This window comes from Harpia harpyja, chromosome 13 (genome assembly GCF_026419915.1).
Source record: "Harpia harpyja isolate bHarHar1 chromosome 13, bHarHar1 primary haplotype, whole genome shotgun sequence".
Taxonomy (NCBI): Eukaryota; Metazoa; Chordata; class Aves; order Accipitriformes; family Accipitridae; genus Harpia; species Harpia harpyja.
Genome location: NC_068952.1, coordinates 16724938 through 16746306, shown reverse-complemented (window position 1 = coordinate 16746306; position 21369 = coordinate 16724938). Strand labels below are relative to the sequence as shown.

The 21369-nt window shown below is 36.6% G+C and overlaps 1 protein-coding gene across 4 annotated transcripts in view; it reads left to right on the top strand.

The window, feature by feature from the left end:
* Positions 1-21369, top strand: part of SRBD1 (S1 RNA binding domain 1) — a 135643-nt gene that overhangs the window by 102705 nt on the left and 11569 nt on the right. For all 4 annotated transcript variants that reach the window (XM_052806136.1, XM_052806138.1, XM_052806140.1 and 1 more), the window contains 3 exons: positions 10648-10754; positions 13369-13545; positions 16290-16442. In XM_052806136.1, coding sequence (XP_052662096.1) covers positions 10648-10754; positions 13369-13545; positions 16290-16442 — 437 coding nt within the window. The remainder of the gene's footprint in view (positions 1-10647; positions 10755-13368; positions 13546-16289; positions 16443-21369) is intronic.

Below are 21369 nucleotides of genomic sequence, written 5' to 3'. Positions count from 1 at the left end.
GATAAGCTGACTATTTTAAGAGGAAATTGTTCTGACTTTGTGATGGAAGAGCATTCCAGGCAGCGCAGAACCACCAATGCTGTTACTTTTTAGGCTGTGTTTTCCTCTTCACATTCTTGACTGCCTATGTTTTTTAAAAGTAAAAAATAGAGTGGTTTTCTGAAACTTTTCATCTAATGGATCTTCATATTTTGTCTTCCTTGAACTTTTATTAGTTTTTACAGTCATATGAAAAGCTAATTATTATTCTAAGTCTACTGAACTATCTACCATAGTTAGTGAAAAGTTCCAATCTCCTACTAGATTCTCTTTTTAATTAAGATGAGCGTATGCTCAATATTGAAATGACTTATCAGTAAACTTTGATAGGTCTTTGCTCCCGTTGATTAAACTTAGAACTGCGTATTTGCGGGATTGCCTTTGGATGCAAGAATTACCTTTGAACCTCAGGTGGTACATACTGAATCTTTGTGTGGCCGAGACCTGCATCCTCATTTATGTCTCTGAGATGAGTTTGCAGGCTTGGAGTGGCATTAGCTGTCTTGCTTATCTTGCCATTACTTGGATTACCTCTGCTCCTTCCATCCACCTAGCCAGCCATGTGCTGTAGACCTCACTACAAGACTTGCACTTGAGCTTTCTTGCCAAGCTTTGTGTGTTGCAGAAGATGAAGCTTGGCCATAATTGCTCTAAGGTGTCTCAGTTGCCTAATTTCTGATCAGAGCAATTTCTGCCTTGTGTGAGAAAAAGTCCAAAGCTTGATACCTTAATCTAGGTTATTTAGAACAACAAGTGTCTTTTGGTGTTCTTAAAATACAAATTCTATACAGACAGGAACATCCAATAATAAAGATTTTTTTTCATATTTAAAAATTCTGGATTCTTGTACTAATAATTTGCCAAAGCAGACACACATTGAATAAGCCCATCTAATCATTTGATTGATCCATCTGGTACCTCATGTCTTAACTCCCAGTCCTGCAAAGCACAGATAAAACCTCTGTTGAACTTCTGTCCTTAATTAATGTAGTGGGACATAAGCCAGTGATTTCAATGGAGCAGGCCTTGATTCTGTATTGCTCTTCACCTTGTAAAGTAAGGGTATACTTCTGCAAATGGTGGGAGGCAGACATAGGTGCTGCAAAATCAGAGGTGGTTTTAATTCCCTTCTTGCTCAATGATATACCAGCTTTCAGTTGTAAATGTTTGTAAAAACAGAGAACTCTATTCCCCCTACCTTACAAACTTTAGCAAAACCACACCTGAGGCAGTACAGTTGCTTTTTGGACTAAATGCTTTTGTAATTAGAATCCATGAAGATATCTGGTTTTAAAATGGTAGGTTTTAGGAGTTTCTAAATGATTAAATCTTAAATTCTCAAATACTTAATTTCTTATTTTATTTCTTTATGATTTCTCAAGTTTGCCTAAAACTTGTTTTGGTTAAGCTTTAGATCCTTTAAAAAAAAGATTTTGCAAGGGAAATGGAGGTCAATCTTTAAAATGAATGATGCCATAATCTGCGATCAGATTACACATTTGCAATGAATTTATTCATATATGCAATAGTTAAAAGCTCTAACTTTGTAAGTAACTTGTAAACTTTATAAGTCAGTAATAGTAATGCAATGATTATTTACAAATCTTCCACTAGAGAATACCTAATAAAACTTTGTTCCAAGCAATTTTTATTAATTTGTTGCACTACAAAATTTTATATTATTTTATACAATTACAAATAAATTAAACACTATTTTTTTTTAATGTTTTAAAGAAGCCCTTTGAAGGAATTTCAAGACCTTGAATAAAAGTAAGGGTTATGTTATGAGGCCACAAATCACAGCATCTGTCAGGGATACTGAGAAAATAAGTGTTCTTTGATTTGTGCTTTTCCATCCTACCTGCTGAGATCTTGTTTGTTTAAAAAAAAAAAAAAGTCTATTGCAAGAGTACTCAGTTGCTATTTCCATGTACAGGGTAGTACATGCACTATTCTTGTTTATGCTATTCTACTAGTTCATTTTGATTTCTCACTTTTTACATTATGCTTATCATTTCAGTAGTAATGATTACATACTGTCAGTAGTGATGGTGGTTCTGAAATGTTGCTTGGTTTTGAGAAAGAGAAATGTTGGTGTTCTTGTTCACTTCTAAAAATCGTCATTGAGAATTTAATTTTTTAGTGCTGACAAGTTAGTACAGCTAATTCATTATTCAGTCCTGTCAACTTTTCAATCTCTAGTGTGCAAACACTTTGCTTGTGCTATGTATGTAGTAGGAAGAGTACTAAATATACATTTTAATGCACATTTTGTTAAGCTTAGCACAGAGCAGATTTTTCAAAAAGGCACAAACTTACTACATCATAGAGATTTTTTTTTTACCAATTAATTATTTATACTTTTGCTTTAAATGTAACTTACTGTTATGTATAATGGGTGGTGCTGATATTGGTTTCAGTTATCAAAGATGTCAATGACACAATGGATCCTTACGTACTCTGCCTGTCAAATCCATAAATGCTGGTACTGAACAAACTTCTGTTTTCTCACGTGTTTCCTGGTTTTCTGTCAGCTTTCCATGTCAGTCTTCCATGGGTCATTCAATAAACACTATCCTGGGTGACTTTTTTGAGTTGCCATATGTCAGTCAAACTGAAGTACATGTTTTTTAGTAAGCAGAGAAAATAAGCTTGCTTTATTTGAGTTTGGCTGTGTCTTCTGCAGGACAGTGCCTTGCATTTTGTTTCATTCCTAGCTTATTTTTGCTTTCAGCTATGCAATGGAAGAGGTTGGGGATGCAGCGGGGGAGTGCCTGATGAAAGCAAAGGAGGAGCCAAATAGAAGAGAGGGAGAGAACTGAACAGCAGGATTCGAAAATGTTCTTTAAGCATATTCAATTTGAACTGATCCACTTAAAAAAAAAAAAAAGGGGGGGGGGGGCGTGCTGAGGGAAGTCAAATTACCTAAAAGCTTTTTCCAGCAAGCGTTTCAGGAGCTGCTGTCACATTAAATAAAAAAATTTTTTTTCTTCTTAATTGAATCATGACTAATTCTGTTGGTGTAAAGATTAAAAAATTGCTGAATGTCATTTTTTGGCATATACCTTTTTTTTCTAATGAGGGAATGGATATGTCATTGTATTAAATATATTCTCAGTGCATTGCTGATGTGAGTCACCTGGTGTGGCAGTTGCTCAGTGTGTTTGTATACTAACTTTGAGAGAGCCAGTGAATGCAAGAAGTTGCTGTAATAAAAGATGTATCAACTGTACAAATCTTTCCTTTCTAGAAAATACCCTTAAATGAATTTGCATTTTTGTTGGAGGTTTTAATAATATTGCAAATACCACATTCCTCATTAGAGATGAGTGAGAGGAACTCCAACTTGTCTTCGGTGGAGCTGGAAGAAGCGTGTGTATTTATATAGGCTTTTACCAAGCTCCTCACATATCCTGGAGCTGCTGTTCCTCACCTGTCTGCTGCAGGGGGGATGGATGGTCACTGACTTCAGACTAAACAGAATTCCCAGAATTCCAGACTCACCTGGGCTTCATGACTTCTGTCTTGTCCCTCTAGAAATGCACTATTCCTTCTACCTCTATCAATGTAAACTTTTTTCCTCTTATCCTTCAGCACTTTTCAGGAAAATCCTCAACTGAATTTGTTGCTTTCAGCCATGTGATGTATGAAACTACTCCTGATGGTCCTTGCTTTATCTTTCTGTAGTATTTCAGGATATTGCCTATATTTGTAGAGCTTTAACAGCCCCAAAATACAGTTTTGGACTGAAATTGAAATGTAGGCTTTCCACCTAGCAGTTTGGGTGGTTGCCTTTGCTACTTATTGGAAAAAGCAAGTGTCCCACTGAAATCTCCAGGAGTTAGGTGGTTGATTATAACTGCAATTCAGATTGCTGCCCCTTAGTCACATAACAATATGCATTGGAGAAAACTGGTACCTGCTCTGGAAAGAGGAAGATGGTTTTGGATATATGTCATTTGATGCTAGCTTGCTTGTGTCAAAGAAGTTAGCTTTAGAAATCAGACATATTAGCAATGGGACTGAATTTGTGTAACAAGCTTAGCAGTATTACTGCTTCTGTTAGCCCACAAGCACAAATAACTGTAAGATGAATTCCAGGAACTTGCAAGTAACTTGAAGCATTTACATGCTAAACAGTGCATTTTTGTTTTCTTTTTTTTAATGTCAGAGCTGACAGACTTTGTTTTTGTTTTATCATTTTCTTTGAAAATATAAATCCATTTCTCTCTCTTGAGATATTTCAGCAATAGTAATATGCTGTTAAAATAAACAGAATTTAGATTTTTGAAAACAAGAAATGAGTCAGAGTTAAGTACATAGGATAACAATATATCCTATAACAATATAACATTTGGAGAAACCTCAAACAATCTTCAAAAGAAATTCTTGAAGTTAGGTCCTTTTATCAAACATCAGAGGGATAAGCTTGTTTTCTTAGAACCTAACTGAAAGGGATTTTCCAGAGGACGCTAGAGATTAAAACCCCCTGCCTGAACTTTCCAATGTTTCCACCTGACATGCAAGGTGCATTTTAATTTTTTTTTTTCTAATTCTGCACATGAAAGGGTACTTCTCATTAGACTATTTGTGTTACATTAGTCCTGCTGTACTTAAGGGCTCGTCCTGAATGCCTTTTGCTTTTGTGGTTTCACAAGCATTTGAAATGCTGTTGATTGTCTGTAGGCCACAGCATGAGTAGGAATGTTTTTCCCTTTTTTAATTTTTAAAACACATTTCCATGGATTGAATCTCTGTAAAATAATATAGTTTTGAATTTTGCTTAGGATGTGTTGCCCCACCTAATTTCTCATTCAGTAAATGTCATTCAGTTTGTACAGTTAGACCACTTTTTTAAAAGAAAAAAAGTATTTTTTCAAGAAGCATGTTGGCTAGTCTTGCATGCCAATATTAAAATTAATAGATACAGAAGTTAATGGTAGGTACCAACAAAATTATGTTTTATGAGGTGTTAGAAGTGTTTCAGGACTTACATTTACTTCACTGAAAGTTGACTTTTGGATTCAAAGGACAAGTGAGGTACAATCAAAAACCAAAATAGATTGTCTGACATGCAGCTCAGTCTTATTTAGGATGAATGTTGATCTTGTTATAATACTGTAATGCTGAGCCTGGGTCAAGAACCTGCAGGTTGCTGCCCAGACTTGAGAACTCTTCCCCTCCCCACTGCTTTGTGACCAGCATTATTAGGTCATGTCTGCACTACGTTTGTAGGGTCTGCAGGGTACAAATAATTCTTGTTCAACTGTGTTAGAAGGTGCCTTTCTTGGCTCTTGAGCATTGTAAAGTAATAACAATGCACGGGCTGATTGTGTCGATGTCTACTAATGTTTTTAAATGTAAAATAATAAGTATTTAAAAATTGCGGTGTGTTGCAGTAGAAATTTTTTTTTAAATTTATCTTTCAGAGACACATGCAATCATACCATATTTTCTGAAATTATGATTTTATAGGGCACCAGGAAAAGGTTAGTAATTGCATTATAGTTATGTGTATTGTTGTAGTATTTGGGGCGGGGGGGAGGGGGGAGGTTAGGTTGCCAAAGGTGAAGACCTTAAAGTTGTAATTTTACTTCCATGTAAAAGCTGCCGGTTAGGGTTGTCCTAGTCTAGCACTAGTAATCCAGTGTTTAGTGTGTTTGGTCAGGCAAAGTTAGTCAGTGTACTGGTCCACCATCTATGCTTATGCAGATTGACTTAAGTACAGCCTCCAGGCTTCATGTGAACAGTGGTTCTTTGACTTGATGAGTTTGTCATGCTGATGACAAATGTATTTTTACAGTGTCTGTACTGCTATACTGCTAGAAATAACTGAGTTGAGAAACTGTTTAAAATATTGCCTGCCTTTTGTGTATATCAACAGGTTTTTGAAACTTGTAAATGGCTTTCAATTACACTTGTAGTAGCACCCTCTCAAGGAACAGAAAGATTTTTAGTAATATTAATTATTTCCAGTGAGTGTGCGTAGCTCTTGAAACTGAGCAAAACAACGATTTTTGCTCTCTGCTTCATACTATATAAAAAGAAAAGATAGCTGAAGTATTGGGATGTAATAATAGGACAAAACTATTATGTGCATAATAGACAGGTGTTCTTAAACACTATTCTTTAGTGTTAAACATTCTGTGATGTGTTTAATAAAAGTACATGAAATTAAGTTATATTGCTTTTTTTAAGCATGGCTTTGCAGAATGGTGGTTTTAAAATATGCAATATAATATTCTTTTTCTGATAATTTTAACCGATTTGCCACAGACTAATTTGAGTGGTAATCATGACCAGAAATCAAAATAGCAGCCCTTGATTTTCTTCCAGGTTCACGAATGTAAGTTGCAGTTGGAATATTTGGGATACTCTTTATAAAAATATTAGAAAAATGTAATGTTTGAATTTCATTTATTGGTCAGCTACAATTATTTACCGTAGCAGTTTCAATTAATCAAGTAATTTAATTTTATGTGTCTTGTTCCCTGGCTCACTTGATATTTCCTTAGGAAAAAAAAAAAATACTAAAATACAGTGCCTGATACTTCTAAGGGCAGATTAATTTCTGTAGTTCTCCACACAAAAATCTCAAGCCAACAGATGTCTAAGTACTTCCTAATGCTCTCTGTGGAGCAGGGTGGCTTTGTTTTCTGGAGAGTGATGATAAAAGAAAGTTTGCAGATTTGCACTGGACATCCTGCAGTTTGTGGCAAGTCCCTTATTTCTGCTGGCCTTAGTTTCCATAAATTGGGGGTATCAATCCATTTTATTGCTTGGAGATCATAATACAAAATGAAGTCTTCTGCTCCAGATCTATGATTCCAGCAGTGAGTGTTTTAATGGTAGTCATTTCTGAGTATCCTTTTAATAAAACCTTAGTGATTTATTTGGGTGGTAAATTCAAGATGATGTTCACAATTCACACCAAAGGACATGCTGCTACTTGTTAGGCATAGCTGTCAGGGCACCTTGTGTGCTTGACTGAGTAAGCTTCTGGTACAAATGGTTCAACTGTCTGAGGGAGCTAGTTTCTCCTGGTTTTATAAGGGGGAGTTGCTGGGGCAGTTGTGGTATTTGTTCCACAGATAAAGACAGTTAATGAATAAGAGTTATTCTGATTAAAAAGAAAAGACAATACTTGCTTTAGAAGGGACACCCTCATGCACAGGGGTGTATTCAGAGTTACTGTTAATATGAAAACGTTTTCTTTAGAAGGATTTGCAGGGGACCAGCTGAAGCAACGATCTGCCACGTTAGTGTGTGGAGGGGTTGTTGGAGGCTGTGCAGCATAAAATTCTGCATAAGCACGCTTTGAAAGTAGCCTTGCATATTGGACTTGGGCTTCATTTGTGCAGGTTTTATTCTGATGCGCTTAATGCAACAGTTGAGAGGGATTTCTGCAGCAAGTGACTAGCATGGAGTATGTGTGCTTCTAGTAGTGTCTGAATAATCTGATACCACCCCAGTGCATATAAATAGTACATAGGAGTATATAATATCATCTAACCTGATATTTGAGAAGATGAGTGAAATTGTTGGAAGATTGGCAAATGCACTGCACTTTAAATCTTTCTGAAGTGTAACCTGTTAGCAGTACAAAGTCTTGACAATGGTATTGGGATGATAATATTTTTAATTAACTACTTCTGGAAAGTAAATTCATAACACTTCTCTGTGCTTTGTATCAGTGTAAAGAGAGATGTAGAAATTTCTTCATTATAGCAAAAGGAAGCTGTGATGGTCAGTAGCTGCATCTTGGGAGGCAGATTTGCTGTTTGGAAAGGTTTCCTAGCATTTGCAATTTAACGTCATTCACTAGCTGAATGTATCTTACTTCTGTGAGGTAGGTATTGGTAGCTTAGGGATTGTTTTAGCCATGCTGTCTTATGCTTATCCTGTTCTGTCACATCTGCCCATACACTTTTTCTTTATCTATGCCTTCACATACGTGCTGTGATGTCCATTGCAAGTGGTATGACTGTTATGTGTTGGAGTAATAAAAAACAGCTTGCGTATGTCTTATTTTGTTTTTTTAATGGTGTCTGTCAAGCAGCAATAAAGTTAAAAGATGCAAATCATCTTTGAGAGACTTGAGAACTTCTTGTCGTCCTGGCAAAAGAAATAGACAGTTGAATATTACAGTTTTTTCCAAATTCTGTGTATTCTGTCACACGAATTCCACACAAACTATTGCATCCACAAACTTAAACCTTCAACTAAATGCCAACTTCACATTTGAAACTTAGGACCTGTGAGCACTGGTCTTTATTCCACTAGCAGAGGTATTTCAGGATGCTTAGCTTTTGATTGTGATACATCCTTTCCTTATTCTAGGGGGAGTATAGTTGGCTGAATTGCTATCTATGCTCACTTTCAGCAGACTGAAAATAAAGCTTCTGCTGAATCAAGTCTCTTTCAAAGAACTACCTAAAAAGATTAGGCCAGATCTATGGATTACCTTCTTTGCTATACCCTATGCTATAAGGGGTTGTGGAGGCAATGATGAATATCTCTGTTTTAAATCACGTTAACTGCATGTTATTCCTTCTGAAGAATGATCATCGTCTTCAGGAATGTAACTGAAACCTACGAAAACAGCAGTCTACCCTACTCTCTGTTACAGATTCTACTTTATATTCTGAATAGTTGTTTTAGACCAAGATTTTTTTAGAGGTGGCCAAGAACTGCTACAGTTAATGAAACTTGTTAATGTAACTTGTGAAACTACATGATAATCAGCTTCCAAGTACCTTGAAGTCAGTAGCCTTTCCTAAAAGCAGAAGGAAATTTTGATTACTGCGCATTTTTTTTTCTCCTTTTGTCTTCCTCATAATGAAAAAGATTGTTAAATTAGTATCTTATTAAATTTTTAATTTGTGGTTCATCATAGAAAATGTAGCCTGGTATTTGGCAGCTGTACTTGGCAAAGAAGAGAAAATGTGTTGTTTCTGAAGTTTTATTCTGGTTCTTGTACTGTGTTATATAAATGCATCCTTCCATGAGCGTGCATGTGAGCTGGATGCCTCTAGCTCTAGTATGTTACCTGGCTGACGGCAGGAGGAGGAGGGAATATATAGAACATTCTCACTAAGAGAAGCTGCATCTTCAGTAAGTCAGAAAAACAGAAAGGATGTGTTTATTTGTTTATATGTCTTTATTCAGAAAAGAAGCCATTGTGTTGTAGTAGCAACACATTAGTATGAAGAAACTGACATTTGAGCTGCAAAGCATATAAGTAAGCTTTGTGGTTGTGAGGCCAAGACTGTGTGCAAATGCCAGTATTTATGCATGTACATGGCTTTTTGCATGCAAACTTTATATGGGAGGAGTAATATTGGCAAAATTTGTGCTTCCTGTTTGTAACTAACTTTATTATGTATCGCATCATGAAAATACATCACATTACTGTTACCTGAAATGAGGGGGCTATGAAATACGTTGCTGTAAGTTTTACAATTGTTTTAGTTGTTAACCACTGCTTGATGAATTACCAATATTGGTAGATTGGGATTGATGCTGTTGGCATGTTAAATTTAACTGTGAAATCTTTAAAAGATCCAAATGGCTTAGAAGGTAAAACAAAGTAGTGGATATGAAATGTTTGGTGTCTTGGCGTGGATCCAGCTTGATGTCCTAAATGAATGCAGCACAAAACCACAACAGATCAACCCAGATTTACATGAGTGACGTGTAAGAGCCCTGAAGCTAAGCCAACATAGTGATTGAATTAGCTCCTGCATTTAGAGAGGCTTCTCCCTCCAGGTCAGACTTCTAAGCACTGGTGGGCTTGTGTGGGGAACTAGCAGTTATAGATTGAAGTATGCCTGTGTTGTGGAGGAAAAGAAATCTTAGAACTTCAGAACTTTTACCATTGACAAGTGTGACTGATTTTCTTGGCGGGGGGGAACACTATGAACAATAATGGAAAAACTGGAAGAATTTCCATTAGCGGTGCTTCGGTCAAGGACCTGCCAATCTTCCCAGAAATATCTCTTCAAAATCTGAAACATTTTAATGCTGCGGGGCTGATATGTACCTTATGTATTGCCCACCTCATACACTACCTGGCTTGTTCTTTTAGTAAATAATAACTCTACTGTAGTGTGATGTTCATAAATAGGATGATTTTGCGAACATTTGTATGTGCAGGTGCAAAAGTACAGTACTTGTGATCTTTTCTCTAAATACCTTATTTTTAAAATATTGTCTGATTTTTAATAAGCTGATATTATAGGTAAATAAATGTCAGATTAAAGACAAGACATAGTGGATGAACAGAAGCATTACTCCTTTTGAGTAATCATTATGAGTTTAATATAGTTTTGTTTTTACATGATGCAGGGAAATAGTTATTAAACAAAAAAATACAGTAATGTGAAGAGTGCCTTATTCTAGGGATTTGTATCATAACAAAGATGTTGCAAAGAAATACTGGAGACCTCTTAAAAATATGTTCTACAATTTATGTTTTTAACTGGTACTCTCACATAAGATATTGATAAGTTCCAGCAACTATTTTATTAATGTTAGTATTGTTTGCAGTTCTTATTTATGAACGCTTTGATATTTCAATAACCCAATATCTCCATTTTTGTTTCTCAGCATGATGTATCACAGACTTTGCTCAAAGCAACTCTGGACAGTGTGGTTGAAGAGTGTGTCAGCTTTGTAGGAGTTGATATTAACATCTGCTCAGAAATACTGTTAAGGTGAGTCAAACATTTTCCTATTCCAGTAATTACATGGCTCTGGATCACAGAGACTCTGTTTAGTCTGCCATCTGACTCAAGCTCAGCTGAAGCAATTGGCTCTTGTAATTGGAAGTTTAACACATGAAGATGACACATTAAGACAGTATTTCCCTGGATTATTAAGAGTCAGTTTTTAAGGGTATGTGTGATTGTCCAGAGTAAAACTATTCTTTGGAGAAAAACAGGTATTTAAAAATTCTGAGCCAACATTGCAATTTTAGAAAAACTTGATATAATTATTTTGTATTTTTACACTGGGAAAGGGATTTTCAAATGTACTTTCTGTCTCTTAGAAGGTATTTTTATAGGTACTGCTAAGTGGAACAGGTTGTAAATGTTAGGCAAGGAAAGGAGAAAAGGAAAGATTTAAGGGGAAACCGCTGAAAAATGTATCCCTTCTTACTGATTTTTTTTTTTTTAAGTAATTATACCATGATTACTTGGAAAATGTTCTGAATTGTATTTCTCTTGGTTAGAAGTTAAAAGCTCATTCTCTCTCTTGAGTGTGTAGAATTCAGAATCATTTAGCTGAACAGCCTCTCAGAAGAGCAAAAGTGTTGCTGTCATCCTCTGTAGCACAAGGGGAAGAAAAAGAATGTCCATAATCTTGGTAGTGACAAGTATATTAGGTATCAAAGTTAGGCAAAATGTATTCTTGCTAGCTCTGTCTTTAATTTTTTAACCCCTTATAATCATTCTTAAAAATGTCTTTCCATATTTTGGAAGAGGCTCTCTTTCTATTCTTCTTGTTTTTCCACTTTCTCGTCCATATTCTTTTTCTGTGTATCCAACCCTTAGCGCAACTCCTGACTTACCCTCTGTTTTACCTTCTGTCAGATTTAGATCAGCTTTTAGTAAGAAAGCAAGCAGTACCTATTGGTAAATGAGGCCGACCAGCTTTCATTCCATGAATAAAAGCCTACCTGAGCAAGTGCAGTGGGTGAGCACTGTCAGCCTTCTGCAGGTTACAGCTATATTGTGCAGTTCAGCAGAGGGCACCAGGCTGAGGTGCCACTGGGTCTCCACAAAACTGTGAACGTGGAGTGACGCTGTCCAGTCATGGTTACAGGTGGTAACCGTGTTGGCTAAGTACTTTGTTTGGTCTAATTAACCTGGCTTATGATGTGTGTATGCATGTGCTACATCAAGTTCTGGATCTAACTTGATCCTCAGCAGTTCAATTCTGCTGTTCTGTGTAGATGTGGTCTAAGTTTCTCTCAGATGTGTAGTGTGTGAAATTGTCACCCTAGCTAGAATATACCATGAGCAGGGCTTTCTGCTCATGCGTTCTGATGCATCAAATACAGTTGTTGTCACCTCTTCCACGTGTAATATGTGTCAATGCTACACTACTTGCATTACTGCTAAGTATCGTACTTGAAAGACTTGAGATCATCAGTGGAAAATTCTGTGAACTCTGTATCATGTTCCTTTGTCAGTGTAAATAAGCTGGATTTCATAATGTTTCTAAGAAATTTTTGGAGAAAATTCCATTCCTAATGATGAATATTTTGTCTACGGCTAAAGGTGTGTGTCTCCAATTTAATTCTGAGGTTTCACCAACTTTGGATTATTTTTTAATTTTTGCTCGAAGATGAGATTAATGGAAAGATTTCCGTGTCCCCCCCCCCACCCCCCCTTTTGACTATTCTTGCGGGGTTTGGTGATGGTGTTTTTCTAGAATCAGCCTGTGCCATTCCACAAACAGGTCTCTGCTGCCATTGACTTAAGCTGTGGTATCTGATATATAGAGCCAGATGGGTGACATTTCCTTCTCTAGTGCCAGGAGTAACTGCCCACCACACCTCTTTTCCCTCTTTCTATGATTAACGTACTCCATACACAGACAGTTGTACTCACATGTACGTACAGAAAATGTGCAGCAAACCCACTGCTTCCTGAAGGAACTTGGCTAACTGCAGTTGCACTTCACAGGTAAGTTCTTTGCCAGATCCAAGTTGCCCCCAGAACAACTCATGCAGCCTGTTCCCAGCTGCTCTTTTATCTCAAGAGCAGCTGAGAGTAAAGGAACAAGCTGTGTGGATCTGTTAAATTGTGTGAAGAAGGCAAGCTGCTCCCAGCCACTCTCCTTCTGGATAGCAGATGTCAGCCCTTCGTGTTGGGGCAAGGTGTTGCAGTACCATTGGAAGAGAACAGCTGAGAGGGGGCTGTTCTCACAGGAGCAATTTATCTGTCCTGAACCCTCCTCCTATGTCGTTTCCTGAAGAGGGCAGCTGGGGGCAGTCCATAAGACATGACAAATGGAATTGGCATTACAGAAATAGCCAACAGATCATAAATTACACATCCCTGGCTTACTAGCTAGGTATGTGCAGAACTGTATTGCTTTACCAAGTTTTGTTGACTTGGGTGGATTTCTTCCATAGAACTAAGAGAAGGGATCCTTTTTTAGATGATGCCTTTGGTCTGGGAGTATATTTGCAAGTTTCTTAGCCGTTTTTAAGTTTTGTAAACCAGATTTTCTATGGTAATGTGTATCCTTGTAATGGATAGCACTTGCATTAATGATTGTTCAATGGTAATAAATGTATTCTGTAAACTTTTCTCTTAGACACATTGCAGGACTGAATGCTAACAGGGCTAAAAATATAATTGAATGGCGAGAGAAGAATGGACCATTTATAAACCGAGAACAGCTCAAGGAAGTTAAAGGTCTGGGTCCCAAATCCTTCCAACAGTGCGCTGGCTTCATCAGATTCAATCAAGAATATATAAAGACCTTCTGCAGGTAATAGAGATGTTAGCTATCTTGACTAAATTATCCAAAATAGTATGAGAAGACTTTTTCCCCTTTTCTGTTTTGTATTCAGGCTTGAGACTTGAGGAATCCTAGGCCTTTGCATTCTGAAAGACAACATCTTAACAAACAAGTTTCTTGAAGTCAATGGTTGAAGATAGTTCTTCCTCTGAATAATCATGGCTTATTAGCCTAGTACTCTAAGTCAGGGTTTCGATAAGTATGTAAGCTTAATTACAAATTCTGCCACTGAATTGGTAGAAGAAATTTGGCATGCGGTAGTGTTGTGATCTGAGATAATAAACCTTAGTCTTGTGTTTCAGGCACGATTTAGAGATTTGTAAATTCATTTTATTGTGGTAAGGATTATTCTGCAGAATGTAATGGTAGTAAACTAGAGGGGATTTTTGGAGAGTTTCAATTCCATTACCTGGAGGGAGAAAGTTGAATACCTGCCTGGATCAAACTCTGTCTATGTTATACTCCTGTACCTAGCAAGTGTGATGTGACTGCCTTCTGTCTCAAATATGTGAGGCCCTTTCCCAAGTCCAGTTTGTTGACAGTGGGTCATCCTTTTCCATGCCACCTCATTCCCTGTTTCTGTACCAAGCCTTTCCCTCTTGCAGCCATTCATTGTGCTCCTGAAATCTTTCCTCTCCACAACTGCAAGTGCCCTTTCTAGGGCAATGTCTCTTCTCCTGCCTTTCCCATTTCTCCTTCCAACATAAAGAACTAAGAAAGGGCACAGGGGTAGCACCATCCCCACCCTTTTGCCACTGACTCTTCTCAAAAAATATTCTCCTGGGAAGCACATGCTATTTTTTAGCCAACCTAATGCTCAGAAGCAATACTGTATTCCCAGTTGCTGCTGGCCAAACAGCACACACGTAACTTCCAGGCAGGAGGTAGGCACATTAAGACTGGCTTACTGCCCATGTAGAAGGTATACAGATTGGCTGCCCATCTGGCAGGGAGGCACATGCTGCAGGCCAAATGGTGCGCACTGTAAGCACCAGAAGACCAAAGAAATTGCTTTCAAGGCTGTAGATGATCGATACATCTTACATTGTACAGGTCTGTTCTAGTGAATGCTGCAATACAACCGAGGAAGAAAAGGCTGAGGAAGAAAAGCCTTCCCCCCCCCCCCCCCCCCCCCCAAAAAAAAAAAAAGTTCACTGGTGAAATGTTTAAGGACATTGTATTTTTTTTTTTTTTTCCTTGCTGGAGCATGCTTCTGATGTTAGTCAGATTCCATAAAACTTGAGAACATTGTATAACCTGAGAAATCTGCTATAACTTTGGAGTTTGAGGCCAAAATAAAGCTCTAACACCATCGTCTCCACAACATTTCTTGTGGGCCCAGGTGGCAAAACCGAACGTTTTTGAAATGGACTTTGAGAAGGTCTCTTTTTTTTGTTCTCTCTAATAATGTTGATGGCTATAGAGTGCTGTGTGAATTAGTTTTTGTGCTTTGTACTTGGAAGTTAATAAGTAGTGGTAATTTTAAAAATCGATATGGAAAGAGAAAGTTATGTTTGCATTTCTACACTTAGGTAGAGCCCAAAGTGCGAGTGCTAGTTCCGGGTTCTTCAGTGTGTTCTCTTTTGTCCTGCAAAAGCAGAAACCACTTGTGATTTAGGAAACAAAAACAAACAAAAAAAGAGGCAAGAAAGGAGCCTTTTCCAGTAGGAGTAATTTGTTGCCTTTACTGTATCCTGAATTTTTTTTCTACTGAAGGGAAACTTTAAAGGAAGAAGTATGCCAGTTGTAAATATGCTACACACATGAAGATAGATCTCTTGCTCTCCTGTCTTCTGTAAAGTCCTCCTACCAATGTGGGCAATCTGTCCATGGATCTCTCAGAGACTCTGGAGCCTTTTCATTATTCAGCCAATTAAAGAAAAAAAAATAAAAGCCCAATCCAAATGCGAACTGAAGCGAACTGATTAGGAGTCAGTAACTTATTCACTAAGTTTTAAGGAAAGCTGTATTAAGATACTTTTGCAAAAATGGTTTATAAATTCTGAAATAGTGGTAGATTTGACCTTTAGCTTTTTTCTGTTCTAAGCAAATCGTGGTCCGAGTTCTTTTGATTTGAAATTTTTCATATTTTGACCTGGCCCATGTTTGAGCAGAATTTGTCGGAAATTTAAGCATAGGAAGTCAATAAATGTGGTTTAAGGATTTCTGATGTCTAAGCAATCACATACTTTCCTTGTTCTGTACATATGCTTGAAATGCAATTTGCTTACCTAAAGATGGTATGAATAGGAAATTTTGCTTATAAATTTTTCAAATTTAAAATTATGCAGACTATTAATTGACAGTTAAGTATAAAGGTGTCCTCACAAGGTCTTTATCAAGTAGGTAAATGCAATTGTCCCCATTTTACAGACAGAAGATGCTATCCGGGTTGCAAATGATACTATAGGTTGTGTAGTGTTTTCTTTTATAATCTTTTAATCATGAAGAAATTTTGATGAAGCACAGAATCCTTTCCCAATGTTTGTTTCTATTTTAAATTAATTTATGCATACATTGATATATTATATTTTTATGCTATAATTGTATTGTTAAAATTCACTCACAATGACCTTTTAGGAGTTTTGTACTTTTTTTTTTTTTTTTTTTTTAAATGCACATTGTATAAAAGTATGATTGTGTTTTTCACATGTGGGCACTGGGCTAGGATCTTGTTCATTATGAATGACATGTCCATTTTCGATTTCTGACAGTAATAAGAAAACTGATCTTGGAAGTCATGCACTTTTGACTAAAGCAGGTGCACAGGGTAAAAAGAAGAGCAAGCCAACACCACGTGCCTCGCAACAGCCCAATCCTTTGGACCAAACTTGTATTCATCCAGAGTCTTATAATATTGCAATGAGGTAAGCAGTGGGAAAGTTTTTGAACCATTGACACTGTCAATTTTTAAAACAAAAGTACTGATTTCCCTGACAACAGCCTGCTCAGCCTTTTGAGACACAAATACTTACATTAATTTGATGCTTTCTCCCCTTTCTTCAAGAAAAAGGTATGCTTCAGAAGTTCTGTACAAGTGAAGGGTTTCAAATGGTTTTTGCCTTTTATGTGCATGCAAATTTTTAGTGTTATTCTTTGTTTTTTTGGTTTTCACATAGCTTTCCAGTGACGAGATCAGTGAATTTTCAAAACTTTGTCAGACTGTCCTCCCATGACCCTGTCTTCTTCATATCACGACTTTGTGCCTCATTGAGGCCACTTTTCTCAATTTCCTTCTGTTTGCCAACTCTCTTTATGCTACACATCACTTTCTGTTTGGACTTTTGGTTCACAAAGTGTGGAGACAAATCATTTGTTCTAAAAATGTCTAAAACCTGATTTTTTTTCTACCTTGCCCCTATATATTATGTAAAAGGTGATAACTAAAACATAATTTTATTTGTTCTTAAAAATAATCTAATTGAAATGCCATGCAAATATTCAGTCAGCAGTAGTTTAATACCTCTGCATCATTAAGAACTGCTTTTACATTGTTGTTTATGTTCAGCATGTGCCAAACAAACTTTCTGCTTAGTAAATTTTGACCACCAGAATGTGTTTGAGTGTGTACACAAGTGCATGGACATATGTGAGGCTTTAAAATTAAATTCTGATATTGCAAGATCTAATTAAGATGTATATATTAAGTTCCCAAATACATGAACACTGTGGTGGTTTTACTAAGTGACCTTTGGCTAAAGGAAGAGAATGGGTTTTGTGTAGGTCAGAAAAAAATAATTAGGAATCCATGTGTGCCTCTGGTTAGGGCATACTGCAGCTGGTAAATGCTAGTATAAGCTGTGATCCTTTCTGTCATCAGCCCTGGTTGAAATTGGACTCTGCTTGTCCTCTTGAGAAAACATTATCTCCTACCATACACCAGCACATATTTTTTTTTTTTTAGTGATTTGCAGTGAACAGGTTCTTTTCTTAAAATGTGCTGGAGCTAATTTCAGCAGTAGCTAGATGCTCTAGGATTCTTATGATGTCTGTTGAGAATATTATTCCTGGAGAAAGTCGTGCTTCCTGTTTTATAAACAAAACTGTCTTTAAGCCTCAGAGAGATATGCTGAATTTCTGAATTTATGAAGCTTGAGTTTCTTATCGAAAAAAGTCTTACAGGACCTTGCGTTTTTAGGACACCCTCCCTACAGTGTGTGCTCTGTTCTCTCTCTAGTGGAGATAACTGCATATACAACTTCCTATGCATAGGTCTGTGTGCTTTGCTTCTGCTAGGCATGCAGTGCACTTTTGTTTCCATCCTCTCCCTGCCACAGTTCATTCTTCTTTGTGCCTGATTCTCGGGCCACCAAGCAATTGCCTGCTAGAGTCCATGCTCTTTGTGCAGTGTATAGGTAACTTTGGTTTCTCCTTTTCCACAACCATTTCCCTCTTTTTCTTATGCATCGGCATTTGTTACTAGTTCTTTGCCCTGTGCATAGCTGTGGAAAAAAGTCAGGCAAGGTCCTGATCTTAATGATCTTACATTTGGTAGGTGGCTTATAGAGTGAAGAAGCTTGATCCCCCCTACTGGAGATTATTCAGAGTGAGTCAATATTTAAAAAAAAAAAGTTGTTCAAAATTCATGTTGATTTTCAATATTGTATTTCATTCAATTTAAATATTAAGTAGTCAGGATTTGGTTAATAGTCCATTCAGCTTTCCAGCCCTAGTGCGCTAATAAAATAATCAGTAAAAGTGTTTACAGTGTTACCAGCTTTGCTTAAAAGCTGATGTGGAAAGATTGCTTCAGGGAGCAGAGAAGTGTAGCCAGTTAATGGTAGAATACTATAGGAATTTATCTACATATGATACCTTCACAAAGGTTGGTTGGAAATTGTGACTTTGTTTCCAGAGCAGCGCAGATTACTTTTATATCTGAAGTGCTGAGTGGGATTATTACTGCATAGGGTAGCTCAGATATTCACACACAGTTGAAATTCTGGAGACAATTTTAGTAGGTATCACAAATCATATAATTGTGATTTGGAATTTGGCTGGGAACCCAGGATAAGCACTATTTGAAAAAAAAAAAAAATTTTTTTTTTAAAGTAATTTAACAAGCACAAGTTTTACGTCTTGACCAAAAGACACTGGTTTGAGTCACAGGCTTATGCATGATTCAGAGAGGTGGCTACCACCTCTTGCACAGCCAACACTGCTTAGAAGGTACCTTGCTGGTTCTTAAAATGTGTTCAGGGTCAAACTCGGACTTCAAGAGCCACAAAGCCATTGCAGAAGTATGATGTGGCTACAGACCAGTGCTACCTGTCATGTCATTTCTCTTTGGCTTATGCAATTACTTTAAAGTAAGTTTCCAGCTGTGCCATTGTCTGTTTTCTGTTTCTCATCAAACACTTTACCTTACTAGACTGAATTTTCAGGTGAAGTGTTTAGATCCAAGTGCATGTTGTAGGTATTGTACTGTACAGGTTTTTTCATGCAAAAGAATATCAGTTGATATCAAAACAAATATAAAAACACAATAACATATCGGCTAATGGAACACCAAAACTAATAAGCATAGCACCTATCTCTAACTGAATCAGTATTTTCTGTTTTCTTTGGGCTTTTTCTGTTGTCTTACTTCTTGCATTTATGAGTATCTGTAAACATAGTTTGATGTGTATGTGTGGGGGAAAGTCTCAAAGTGCTCTCTGTGCTTTCTATGAATGTACTCTATGTTCAACAGTATTTTTCTTTTTCTTGCAATGAAGAGATAGTTTCCTTGAAAGTTAGTTAAATATGAAGGTAATAACTTTTATGGTATAGATTGTATTAAAATGCATTAGCTTGATATCACAAAATGGTGTGGAGAATGGGGCAAATATCTTTTAATATTTTTTCATTGCAAATAGCTGTTTGAAGAAAAAAAAATACAGCTCTGCAGCAAACTGACAAAAGCCAAGAAGTGCAGTATTAAAATTGACACTGATGACATAAGGGCTAAATATAAACCAGACATCCTCCACTCAAGCAACTGATGCTATAATTTAGCAATGATTATATATTTAAAATTACTTTTCAAAAAAAGCGTATGAGCTGTTAAGCTTCTTGGAACTTATGGAGATGGCTTTCCAAACCAATTTGCTGCCTAAATATGAATTAAGGAAAAATTCTACTAGGAATTCAGACTGCATGGAGGATTCAGTCCAAAGCTTATCAGAGCTGTTGATGAGTTTTGCTGGCTTTGATAGGCAGTGGATGGGACTGGGCTTGTAATTCCCTTCTGCTGAGCCTATGTTCATGAAAAAGCTTCTGAGAGCCTGAAGATCAAATCATGTTTGTGTTGTTGATTTGAGGTGTCTTACTGAAGTCAACCAACATCTAAAGGACTTTTTAACATGTTAGAACTAAACTAGGTTTAAAACCTAATTGATAATTCTTATAATTTAAATCAATGTGCATGAGAAAATTTGAGACTGTTAGAAGTGGGTTAGAATCAGTATTTTAATACATATATTTTTAAACAAAATACATTTTAAAGGAGTTCTGTTGCGTTGCTGCCTTCAAAGTATTTCTTTCTTCTTTTTCTGTGGTTACATAGAACTTTGTCAGGGACCATGTCAAGCTCACAGGTGGATCTGTGCTACCAAAGGGCAGAGTTGTTGTCTTGAAGAAGATGGGCAGATTTGATTCAAGGCATCAAAATACAGTATTACATACCTCTTACGACAGAAATTAAAATGAATTGAATAGATGCTGCATAAATGAGTCATAAAGGCTTCCCTATGCAACATCTACCACATCTTGCCAAGAGAAAGTAATCTGTGAAAATTTTATTGGATTAAAAGTTTTCATGGGAAATTACATTTGTTTTTAAACTAAATAAGCTGGTGATTTTTATCCACTGCTTCTCTCCAAATTACCCAAAAGCAGCAGTCCACATTACAGATTTATGACATACAAAATTATCAGTTTTTAAAACAATGTTTTTGAGGGATAGAAGTTCACCAAAATTTGAAACCACTCATTTTCTTTTTCTGAACTGTTTTGTAGCTTGAAAGGCCAATCCGGTTAACAAAAAAAAAAAAAAAAAAAAAAAAATTGGTCAAAAGAATTGCTCCCAAGTGGTGACTTTGGTTGCCAAGCTTTAGGCTGGAGCCAATTTTTATGGCTGAATTAGAAAGCCTTGAAAAATAGGGTTTTTATAATGGAAACACTGATGTAATCTTTACTACATTGGCACAAATGGTGCTGGTATGATTGATTTATGGCATTTAAACATCTTAACTTAAAATCTGTACAATTTCTGTAAAATAATTGGAAAACACCCTACTGGTGATTTAACACACTCTGCAGATGACCAAAACATTTTTGTTCATGGTTTCCACACTGTCAAAGCTTGGCTTTGTCATGTGCAGTGATCAAGCTTACAAACACCTCTAAACATTATGAATCAGAATTTCCTAAAAGTTAAATAAAAACCCCCACTTTGTAGGCAGTGTATTTTCCTGCAAAGGAGAGCTGTGTTTTAAGTTTCTGAAAAATCTATATGTAAAAACCAGTTTATAGTGGTAGAATCTTCTACATGCAATTAATACAACATGTAGAGCATATCCAATTTCTTGGTACATATTGTAAAAGAACTGGTAGGAAAACCAAGGAAACGTTTAGGAAGTCCCAAGAAGTTACAACCAGGTTATGCTTATAAACCAAAATGCTGGAAAGAAAACGCAATGTTTTTTCTTTGTTGTATCAGTCTGCTGGGTGCAGTTGGTTTCGTATGACTGAACCTTAACATTTACTGATTTTTATTTAAATCTCATAAAAATGCTCTTTGCTAAAGGTTGG